The 12,192-nt window shown below is 46.5% G+C and overlaps 1 protein-coding gene across 1 annotated transcript in view; it reads right to left on the bottom strand.

The window, feature by feature from the left end:
• The window catches only part of Dcdc2c (doublecortin domain containing 2C), a 76,468-nt gene that overhangs the window by 38,545 nt on the left and 25,731 nt on the right, over positions 1–12,192 (bottom strand). Inside the window, exons 6-8 of the mRNA XM_055621696.1 lie at positions 11,535–11,658; positions 9,963–10,060; positions 3,186–3,245 (exon numbers count right to left, since the gene is read on the bottom strand). Of these exons, the coding sequence (XP_055477671.1) occupies positions 3,186–3,245; positions 9,963–10,060; positions 11,535–11,658 (282 nt within the window). The remainder of the gene's footprint in view (positions 1–3,185; positions 3,246–9,962; positions 10,061–11,534; positions 11,659–12,192) is intronic.

Here is a 12,192-nt window from a genome sequence, read left to right as displayed (position 1 = left end):
TGTGTGTGTGTGTGTGTGTGTGTGTGTGTGTGTGTGTGTGTGTGTGTAATGAACACACTTTCCCACAACTCTTGGGCAGAGGCCTAAGGAAGGCCTCGTCCTAAAAATGCATTTTAAAAGTTCCTTCAGGCTGAGGCTGTCAAGGTTTCAGTGCTGATCCTTAGAGCTGGAGGAGCCAGAGGAGAGGGAGTCTGCTTTCAAAAACAGATGAAAACTGTCTTTGGAATAGATTTTGTCTAGAAGCCTGAAAGCAAGTAATGCCGCTGAATTTTGTGCTTAAAAACTATTGAAATAGCAAAGTAAGTACATATTTTCATACCAACCCCCCCCCCAAAAAAATGACAATGGAAATTCTGTGATCAAATATCAGGTATCATGTCTAAGAAACTTAATACCCTAAAATACCCTAAAAACAAACTGATTGATTTGATTAATGTACAAATGACTCATTAAGAGTGAGCATGGAGTTCAGTAGCCTGCTGGTCAGGAAAGCCAGTGGACTGTGGCTTCTCTCTTAGTAGCACTGTTTGCTATTATAATGCACACAAATGCTATATCATTCAGAACCTTTCAAGGCACAGCCAGATGCTTTCAAATTCATGGGGTGTTTCACACCAATATGGAAAAAGCATGCCAGCCACACTTGGGCTGGGCATGCCAGGAAGCAAAGAGAGAGAGTGTGGACTTGGAAGAACCGAACGCTCTCAGACATAGCACCAGGCAGCTGGTTCTCCCCCATCTAGGAGAAATGGGCAGTGAACGCTGACAGTAAACATCTATTCTAAGAAGAAAAGCCAGTAACTGTCTTGGCTCACTTCGAGCAATAAATACTCAGACTTCGGTGTGGTTGAAATCCAGAGTCCCATGCACTAACTTCAGACTGAAATGGTGACAAGCTGTTTTCTACTGAGTTTTCCCTCTTTTTTTATATCTACCGTAAAGGGTCGATGCAAGCCTGAGGAGGGTCGGCACTAGTGTATGGCCCACAGGGCACTCACATGTCCTCACGGTGTCCCAGAATGTCCCCTCCTGCCCTGCCCTGCTCTGACCTGACCCACATAAAACATCCTAATGCTTGTCAACAGGAAAAAGAGTGGCTGTTCTCTGCCCCCTCCACCCCAACACTTAGATCTTGGTCCAGCTCTCTGCAGTGACGTTCACACTGGAGATATTTTGAATCATTCTATAAAATTAAATCTGCCATAGGCTAGTACCAGGTTACTAATACATGAAAGCCCTGCTAGGCGGCCTGTATTGATCTCCCTGGTGAATTAGGGTGATAGGGTAGATTAAGTGCAAAGAACCTGTGCAGAGAGCTTAGAAATGTGTGTGCATCCCTGCAGGAACCCAAGAGCACCACCTCCCGTCTCCTTATGATCCCTGTGGGAACAATTGTCCTTCCGCCCCAACCTTTGATGCTCTGGGGTAACCTCCTTCATTAATATTCCTGTCCCCAGGACAGCCTTACTCTGTGACATCTGAGAAGTTAATTGTTGTTCTTCATTAGAAAGTATTCCTATTCCACTAGGCACACACAGGAACCCCTTTTGCTACAAACCACCCCCAAATCCAAGTCCTTCATGGATATAGAAGGAGGAAGGATTCTGCAAAGGTGCCAGCTCCTTGTGATTCCCAAGCTCCTAACAAATGTCCTATGGCTCCTTCACCTTCTTTCAAAGGCTACTTGCCAAGTTGGAAAAAGAAAAGAAAGAAAGAAAAAGAAAGAAAGAAAGAAAGAAAGAAAGAAAGAAAGAAAGAAAGAAAGAAAGAAAGAAAGAAGAGAGAGAGAGAGAAAGAAAGAAAGAAAGAAAGAAAGAAAGAAAGAAAGAAAGAAAGAAAGAAAGAAAGAAGAGAGAGAAAGAAAGAAAGAACAGGGACCCTGGGACATCTCTGGCACCCACTCATCGTCCCTGAAGTTCCTTGCAAAGTTTCTTTGCAGCTATAGAGAGCACCATGTCAGCGCAGTCAGACAGGGTCCCCCTCTCACTGTCCATCTACCTGGACAAACGTCTGAAATGTAAACTATTTTGAAAAACACCTGGAGACAGAACGTTGAAAACAGACTGAGACATCCATTTCTTGGCAACAAAATCATGATCATATCATATGTAAGATGTATTTTGTTTCCCCAGTGTGCACATCTTAGGTAGACTAGTCACAACCTGGGCTCAAGAGACCCTGGAAGAGACAGGAAGAACAAGCAGAGAGCCACAGCCCTGTGCACTGCACAAACCTGAGCTGCCGTCCTTGGGCAGCCACAAACAGCCTGACATCCCAGCCAGGGGCTGAGGACACAGCACCCAGCACTAAGTGTGGATGGCTATATCATTACAGGAAGCTACCCTCACAGAGGCTACTGTACCTCACCACCCAACCTTCCTGTACCCCAAATCCTGTTGGAGGAATGCTTACACAGTTGTGATGGGAACCTCGGTGAAGAAAAACTAAGACAGGTACAGAGGTGATTAGAATCGCTCATGTGACTTCCTGAAATATACTGTTCTTCCACTCCACTCTGATATGCATTCATCTGTGTTGACATAATGTTCTTGTGGACTGTATGTAGTTTACTCTTGTTCATTCAAATGCTGATTTCTCTACCGCACTATCTGGTTTCCATCTGGACATTTCGTTGTGGTGTTTATTCTAAGCATCTCCTGTCTCAAGATTGTGTAAATATGTTACATTTGTTCTCTGTATTGTCCATAAAACCAACCAGCCAAGGCTGAGCAATGAAGAGAATAGGGTGAACAATGCTGGTCCAGTGAGGAGAAGAGAAAGGCAGAGTGCAGGGGAGATCCATGAGGAGAGGACCAGGAGACATCAGGAGAAATGAACTGGACCTAGGATCTGACTGAAAAGCAAGTATAGTGTGGGAAATCTGAATGGGAGGAAGCTATGCTGGCTTGGAGGTTTAAAATGGAGTAATTCTTGCGCAGCACTGTGCTCTAGGCTAATTAAATAAATCCTAGTCTCACTGTGTGGTGATTTGGGTATATAGCTGGCAAAGGAATAACCACTGCTTTACTAAAATATAAATCAATATTAAATATTAATAATCATTCAACAGACCTGGGACCAGCCTGTGATCTTTGATCATTTACCATCAACCATACACTCTGCCCAGACTATCACAAGAAGTTGGTTTGGACCCCTCCCATCAAAAGTAAAAAAAATTCACTCACCAGGATGCCAGAGTTGCTTTCACCTATCCCATCAATTTCTTTCACCATTTCAGCTGGTACCTGAGGAGAAAATACATGGTGGGGCTGAGCCACAGTCAGTGCCAAACTCCTCTGAAAAAAACAGAGAGCATGTGAACTACTGTGCCATCCCAGGCCAGTTCCACAGACAGAACTGGAAGGAGGAAAATGCAGCTTTTCCAAATACAGGATTGCCTGCTCTGTTTTTACCAGTAGTTCCACCAAGGAAATGGAGAAATCTTTAGAGAAAGTCTCTATAAATTCTTTTCATGTAAACAGGAATGCTAGGCGCTGGGCACAGTGGTAACACGCCTGTAATTCCAGAACTTAAGAGGGTGAGACAGGAAAATTATGAGTTTGAGGATAGTCTGGACTACACAGCAAATTCAAGGCCAGCCTAGACTATAGAGCAAGTCCCTGTCTCAAAAATAAATGAGTAAGGATTCAGGAAGTGGCGCAGTGGTAAAAAGCACTTGCTGCCTAAGTCTGAAGACCTAAGTTTAGATCCCCAAAACCCATGTAAAAACTGCTAGACACTGATGTGTGATACAGGAAACAGAGGCAGGAGAATCCCCTGAGTGAACTCACCTGCAGTACAGAAGGGATGCTATATAAACAGTGTGAAGGACAATGACTGACACCCAAGGTTGTCGGGACCTCTGCACTTGTGCTGTGGCGAGCACACACCCTCACACATAAACAAATACATCAATAAATATTTACAACTAATTGATTCTTTAATTTAAAATGCCATGGCCATGCCAGGTGCCTCCAGTGCCTTCTTAATTCTTAGTATACCAGGTGCCTTCTTAATTCTTAGTATACCCCAGGGGACCTCAGCCAAAGGGCTGCGTCCCATTCTGTACATACCCTCTGCAACCTGGTTACTCTCAGCCCCTCAGAGCACTGTACTCTCATGTGGCTTTCTTGTCCTTTCCAAGTCTCAGGGATGTGTCAGGAAGAGACAGGGGGCCAACTGTATCAGTGTCCTGAATCCTCTCCCCACTCTCAGTTGAGCAGGTCTGTCACTGGGCCACTTGCATTTAGTCCTGCATCTGCTGAGACAGGCTGCCTGGACTGCAGCAAACCACATGTGTGTACCTCATGTCCTCAGAGGGCTAACCACAACCCTGCTCATTCATCAGCATCACGCAGGACACCTAACCGGGGAAGATCCTCTATGCTGTCCTGATCCCAAAGGAGGAATGGCAAATTGGACACTGAGTCAAGGCTTCAGCCTAGAGCCACCCCCATTGCCAGGGGAAAGCAGAACACACAGCGTACCTAAGCTAAAATGGTAAAGAACTGACAAGAAGCAAAGATGTACCCTTAGCAAAGAGCCCTGAGGACCCAGCAGCTGTTGCCAGCGGTCCTAGACCATGCTAGAGTAGAGCTGCATGGTTGTGCAGACATGCAGGCTTGCATCCAATGCCCTGATCTCACTGGCTCACCATTAGACCATGGTGGCATGAATGCTACATTCCTATAGTCTTTTTAAAAATTAATCCCAACACTATGTGCAAGGCCTGTGAAAACTACTCAAAGACAAATTTTTCAAAACACTTCAAAGGGTAGCTGATGTGACAGTTGTCACTATGTCACTCGTTTATCCAATAAACACAGAGAACACCTGCTGCTTTGAATCCCACTCTGTTAGAGATGCCAGAGATCTTGAGCACAAACGCATTCTCAAGAAGCTAGAGTCATCTGGAGAAATTAACACTCATTAAACTGTCAGCACTTGAATACAGGGCTACAACTGTGAGGGGTATGGCAAATGGCAGAGGGAACAAAACAGTGTTTAGCACAGAGAGGAGGCCAGTGAAAGCCTGCCTCCATGAAGGATGAGGGACGCTAATAAGCAAAAGAGGAGCTGGGAGTGCATGAAAAGTGCATGCCAGCAGCCAGGACAGCCCTGTAAAGCCTGCTGCAGGTGAAGCACAACACTCTCAGGATGCAGGGAGGTCAGAGCAGGGAGCAGGAGAGATATAAAGATCCTGGCCATGAGATGCTGCCAGATGAGTGAAATGATGGAGACAGTAGGTAGGCTCTGGACAGTAGGAAACACTGGCTACATCTGGATATGGAATGATTGGAAGATGAGTCTTGGGAACACATCTTAGCTCTGGCTGAATTGGGGCATCCCACATACCCAGAAACAAGCAGGACATCTGCATATCTCACCCTGCTGGGCTTTGGTGTCTTGGAACAGCTGACAGCAGACACAAGGCCAGCAATTATCTGTGAGAGAGGAGTACATGAACCCAAGGCTGTGGGATTCAGATTTTTCATATCATGCAGGGGCCAACGTAGACACAAAATGAGAAAAGAAGCCTCAACACAGGCCCTTCACGGAACCCTAGAAAGAAGTGACCAGAGGCAGAAGGAAAGTCAGGTGCTGGTTCAACAAGCTGCTTGCTGGAAGAGGGGAGTATTCTAGGAGAAAAAAGTGGTACTGGGTGAAGGTGAAGGTCACCATGTGGAGAGCTGGTAAGCATACTGAGCACACCAGTGAGTTCATGAACAGCATCAGCAACCATGGGCAGAAGCCAGATGAAGTGACGGGGGGGGGGGGAAGGAAGATAGAAGAAGCCACTCCCTGGAAAAGCCAGCTCAGCACCTGCCGGATAGGCAGATGTTGCCTCTAGAGTGAGGCCAAAGCACCGTCCGTGCTCGTCTGTAACAGGAGGGGTTTGTCATTTCAGACAGGTGGGATCCCAAGGGCAGGAGAACAAGGCACCTTATTACCATAAAGCACCTAAAGTGCCAGGTTCCCGAGAGGCTCTCAGAGGTCAGTGCCCCTGTTTACCGCCTGGAGAACAGGTGGACAGACCTCTTCCCTGCTGTTGAGAAGGGTGCATGAGTGCAGCTAAACACTCACAAACTGACAAGATAGCTGCCTATCTCAGAGCCATCTTTTACCTTGCTCTCTGCTTACAAACTAAATGGCCATTATTTTTCAAGGGTTGGTCACAAACTTCAGGGCAGCTAGACCACAGAAGTGAACCCTAGGCCATCAGGGCTCAGGTGCCTCTGCCAGGCTATGAGGAGGACTAGACACAGATACAAGAAAGGTCTTTTGAGGGTCCCTCAGGAAACATCTCTCTATGGAATGAGGCAGCCTCGGTCATCCTCAACAGCAATCTTGCCTCAGTACACGACCCAGAACTGAGGCAGCCCCCTGAGACAGCAAGCCCGAGACCAAAGTCAGTGTACTGAGGAAGGCAGGATGGGCGACAGGAGAACACAGATATTCATTGTGCCTGATCGTGCCTGAGTTGCTGAACCTGCAGCCTGCAGCCTCTAAAAGTCTCCCTGTCTCACTGAGGCTTCACCTGCTCTGCAGGCTTTCCATCCTTCACAGGCAGCATGGCCTGGATGCGGAAGCTAACTGTGTTTTTTAATCTATTAATACCCGAAGGGCCTTTCTCTGAGCCACTCTACACACACCTAGAGACCCAAGGCCCTAAGGCTCCTTTACTCCATTACAAGTCTTCTAATTAGGCAATCCGCAGAGAACCAGAGTCTGCTCTCACCTTCTCCTGACGAGACCCATCACCTCAACTTCCCTTAGGCGGTCATAAACCTAGGAGGTGCAGTCAGAATGTGCTGTGCTGGTGTCTCAGCAAGGACTTGCCTTTTGCTGTGGCTCTTGGAACTCCAGCAATGTTGGCGCTGTGGCTTGAGCACTCACCACCTCCCATAACAGTGGTGGGAGGAGTCAGGAGCCCCAGCACAAGCTGCTGTTTCCTTAAAACCATTACACCTTCTTCCTTTCTCACCCTCAACTTCCACCGTAAAAGGACTCAGCAAGAAGTCTCTAATGCCTAGATGCTGGGCTTCCCAGCCTCCAGAACAAGAAGCTAACATGCCTCTGCTCATTACAAACGGCCTTGGCTCAGGGACATAGACCAGGAAATCGGGTCCGGTCCCTCACAGTTTCCATCATTCCACACTTCCCAAACCTCACCTGGAAGACTTACCACCTAGGACACAAATTCCTGTCTTTTGAAATCAAACTATGTGCAGATTAAATTCAGAACCATTTCTGCAAAGAAGGAAGCAAAAGGCCATGTACTGGGCTAACCAGAGCCTGCACCTGTAGAAACCTGTCTACCCTTAAACATATTTACACAAACAAATATAATTGTATCCATGGAAGATGCCATTACTCATTATTTGAGGTCTGTGTTAGTTTTATATCAATTTGACACAAGCTAGACTTATCTTGAAAGGAAAGAACGTCAATTGAGAAAATGCCTCCGTAAAACTCACCTGTAGGGCATTTTCTTTTTTTAGGGGTTTCTCTGTGTAGCCTTGGCTGTCCTGGACTCTCTTTGTAGGCCAGGCTGGCCTTGAACACACAGAGATACACCTGCCTCTGCCTCCTTGAGTGCTGGGATTGAAGGCTTCCACACCCAGCTGTGAGGCATTTTCTTAATTAGTGATTGATGTGGGAGGGAACAAGTCCATGGTGGGTGGTGCCACCCCTGGGCTGGGGTCCTGGGTTCTGTAAGGAAGCGGGCTGAGCAAGGCATGAGGAGCAAGTCAGTAAGCAGCACCCTCCATGGCCTCTGCATCAGCTCCTGTATCCAGGTTCCTGCCCTGTCTGAGCTCCTGTCCTGACTTTCTTCATTGTTGGACTAAAATGTGGAAGTGGAAGCCAAATAAATCCTTTCTGCTCCAAACTCCTGTGGTCATGATCACAGCAACAGAAAACCAACCTACGACAACACCTTTAAATGAGACAAAATTTCAACATCGGTGTTGAAACCTGAGTGCCAAAGCACTCATCTCCTGGCTGCAGATAACACATGACAGCCTCCTCCCGATCCAGCACCATGCTTCCCAACCAAGACCATTTGATTAAATTGTTTTTGTTGCCTATTTTGTCACAGCACCCCCACCCCCACACCCCAAAAAAGAAAATGCCCTACAGCTGGATCTTATGGAGGCATACAGAAGGTAACTAATACAAAGAGCCAGGCTATGGCTGCAATAACCCTGACCATGCAGTTCATAGGCCTCTGCAACTGATTTGGGGGGGGGGAGGGGACGAGGAAGATGTGAAGCTACAGGTTTAGAGAAGCTGTAGAATGCCATAAGCAGAGTGGAATGGAACATTCTGGTAAGAGTTTGGAAAACCAGAACACCAGGAGAACTCAGACAATGGAAGCCTCTCTGATGAGGTTTCAAGTGGAACAAAGACCCTATGGACAATAGCAATAGGACTACAAGGCCTTTCACACTACTTCTCCATCACATAATCTGGCTGCTTTCTGGCTGAGTGTGGCTGAATTAAAAAGTAATGAACCAAGTCATTTGGTGATTTCAAACCAGAATAGCCCAGCTGTGGCATGGTTCTGCTCAATTCTCTCAGCACTATGGTAGAAGAGCAGAACATATGAAAATGCACAGCTTGGAGGGGAAGGGAAGGAGAGAAGAGAAGAGGGGAGGATAGGGAAGAGAAAGGGAAAAGGGGGAGTTGGGGAAAGGAGGAGGAAAGGGGAGGGGAGTAAGGAGAATGCAGCAGAATTAGAGAAACTGGTGCCATCATGAACCCAGATGTCTTGCAGAGGACCCAAGGTGGATACCAGAGCCCTAGTTAGTTGGCCCACAAATGTCTATAACTCCAGTTCCGGGGAGATCCAATACCTCTAGCCACTGTGAGCACCTGTCCTTATGTGTGAGTGTGTGCACAAACACACAGTTCATATAGTATTATTCTGCTCTCTAGTGGGTGAGAGAAGCCCATAGGAGCCCATGCCCTTTAACCACCCAAATCTTAAGTCTTTTTAAAGATCAGATCAGAACACAGGATGGAGGGAGATAAGTCTGCCTATGTGGTCTCACTGTTCCTCTGCCTGACTACACCTCGTGTCTGCTGAGCGTATCACACAGGGTTTCTCATGTCCATTTCAGCTGTTTTCATAAACCCTAAAGAAATGCTCATTGGGTCATGGTGTGGGGCCACTGAGTCAAGTAACTTAACCTGTGTGCTCTGCAGGAAACATGCTTGCCACACCCGCTCTCTCCCACACTCCACCTGGACAACAACCCCTGATCCCAGGGTGGTTCCTTCAGTTCCCCATGTCACTCAGGTAAGGGAAGATGATGGTCAACTGAACAGCTTTCCCTTAGGTCCCCATGCCACACCCTGTCACTGCTGCAAAGCCAGCAGTCACATTGTTACCTGACCACTAGAAAGCTGGGGTCACTGCAGCACCCCATCCCTTCCCAGAGGGGACCTCGATAGACAATGCTGTTCCTGATCATCTTTACTTACCATGGCCTGATGCTGTGCTTTGCCTGGCCACCACCTCATGGTAAGCATATGGAGGTTCTACCACACTGTTTTCATTGTGCATTCCATTATCCCACAAATAGAGCTGAACGGTTGTATGCATGGCAGGAGCCCTACTAGGCACTGGGGTGTCAATCCTGAGCAAAGCAGACTGTTCCCATACTCTGTGGCATTCACAGTTTACACAGGGGCAGAGACAGTAATCAAACTGTGACACACTGTTGCCACACAGGTGACAGTTGTCCAAATGGCCCCTTCAACAGAAGTGCTTGAGGAGGGAAGAAGAGACAGGAAAATGCCTGGCATGGGACTCTAAGGATAAGCAAGAAGCTAACTGGTCGTGCAGAGACCCTTCTAGAGGCCAGGGAGAACTTGGGGGTGAGGTTAAAGCTGGGGATAGGTTTAGTCAGGGCTGACACAGCTGAGCCAAGATGGTAGCAGCCCTTGCTACTCACCTGATCAACTGGCATTTCCACCTTCACCTCTGGGTCCTCCCTGACTTCCAGTGCTTCTTCGATCTCTTTAGCAGGAGTCTGTGCTTTATATACGTCACCTTCTGAGAGAAAGTAAGAGACAATGCTTTCAAGCCAGTAGAGAAACTGATCCCCGATTTAAATTTTATGACCCAAATCAAAGTTCTAATTCAGCAGCCTCTAAGCTTCCTTTACCATCAGGCAAAAGCCCAGATGGAGTTCCCAACTCCATATTCCCCCTGCATTATCTGCTCTTTCTCTTCTTTTTCTTCTCTCTGTCCGTCTCTCTGTCTTTGCTTCTGTAGAGACCTCAGCTCAGTAGGCCCCAGTTTTTGCAATGTCTATCTAGTCTCCACCTCCACAAAGATCCTAGACCCCTGAAACCTTAAGCATCTCCATGTCCAAAGGCTTCCCAAATCGCCAGATCTCTCACCTGATTCCAGTCTGCAGAGCAGTGCAGAAAGGGTGTCTCCCACCTGCTTCCTGTCTATAAAGCAAAGTGGGAGGGACATCTCCCACCTGCTTCCTGTCTATAAAGCAAAGTGGGAGGGACATCTCCCACCTGCTTCCTGTCTGCACTAGAACTGGCTGCTAAGAAGTCCTTCCATGAGTCTGTCAGACTGGGAATGGAGTAACACCTCAAGAAGGGCCTCATTAGACCTAAGCACCCAAAAGAGCGTGGTGGAGGGGACAGTACAGCAGTAAGAATGAGAGCAGGCATGGCGAGAGCTATTTTCATTATTTCGTTCTATGATCAGGTCAGGATCCCTCTTCTAATGCCACACAGGAGCAAGCTAGATGGCATCTGTGGTGAAGGTTCCCTCGAAAGAATATCCACAGTCCTCGTGTGCATGTAAATAAGGAACTTATTTTAAATAGGACATTGTTAAGGCTTCCTCCTTGAACTCCATTGCCCTCAGCTTTGGAACGTTACTGCTCTTGTCAGCAGCCTACTGTCGTTCCATGGGCTAAACATGGTGATCAGGTAGTTCTAAGAAAAACATTGCAGAATAAGTTTTGTCTGAAGCACACACCATAAAGACACACTGCACACACACGGACCACCTACACCACATACACTATAATACACATACACCTTACACACCATACATATATACACACATACTACATACATATATATATGCATTATACATATACATACACCACACACCTCATACATATACACACAATATACCATACACCACAGATATACCTATATATACCTATATGTACACATGTATACACATGTACATATAAACACATACATCACACACGTCAAACATGTGCACACACATAGACCATAAACACCATACATATACACACAATACACATATGGACACTATAGATACATATACATACCACACACATATACATACTATTCATACATACACGTTACATGACATACATGTTACACATATACATACACCACACACACCAAACATATGTATGCACATACACATGTACACAATATACACACTACACACACCATACATACCACATATGCACACATACAGACAGAGCACTTTCATAGCCTGCAAGCGATGACCCCATTACCTGCACCACTTTGAATTAAAGGTGTCACGGATGTCTTCTTTTTCTCTTTGGCATAATAAACAGAATCCTGGCTTTTGGGTTGCTCACTGTCAGTTTTAAGAGATTCTTTTCCTTTGGATTCGACCTAATATGCAGATTAAGAACAGAAGGTGTCAGGAGTAGAGGCCATATTGAGTCCTTGGTCCTTTAGGTGGACAAGGGCAAGAAATCCAGGAGCCCAAGGAACCTCGCTGGGCCTCACCACTCTCCTCCACTCCCCTCTTGAAGAAGGCAAAGGTGTGTTCCTGCCTCCTTCCCACAGCCACTGCTGGAGCTCATTTGGCTTCCCACCGTACCAGGGACAGCACAAAGGGGACTCCTCAGGCCCTGTGAGGACATGAGTTGAAGCCTACCAAAAGCTGCTGCACAGGAGCACCCCAATTCTGCCCAGCAGACACTCTGTGCACAAAACAAGGTTCAAAAATCAACCATGTCACAGAATAAGGAATTAAGGGGAACCTGGAGTTTTTTTTACAATTTTTATACTATCTGTAGACAATAACAACAAAGTGTGTGGTTATCACAGAACTGAAGATTCTTAATGTCCCCCTCAACCTTACCCATTAACTATCTTCATACTACAAATAATCCCTTCTCATTTTTTTCTTTTTTTTTTTTT

Source organism: Psammomys obesus, unplaced genomic scaffold, assembly GCF_907164565.1.
Source record: "Psammomys obesus unplaced genomic scaffold, mPsaObe1.curated_primary_1811, whole genome shotgun sequence".
In the NCBI taxonomy this organism is placed as follows: Eukaryota; Metazoa; Chordata; class Mammalia; order Rodentia; family Muridae; genus Psammomys; species Psammomys obesus.
This window is presented reverse-complemented; position numbering and strand designations above follow the sequence as displayed.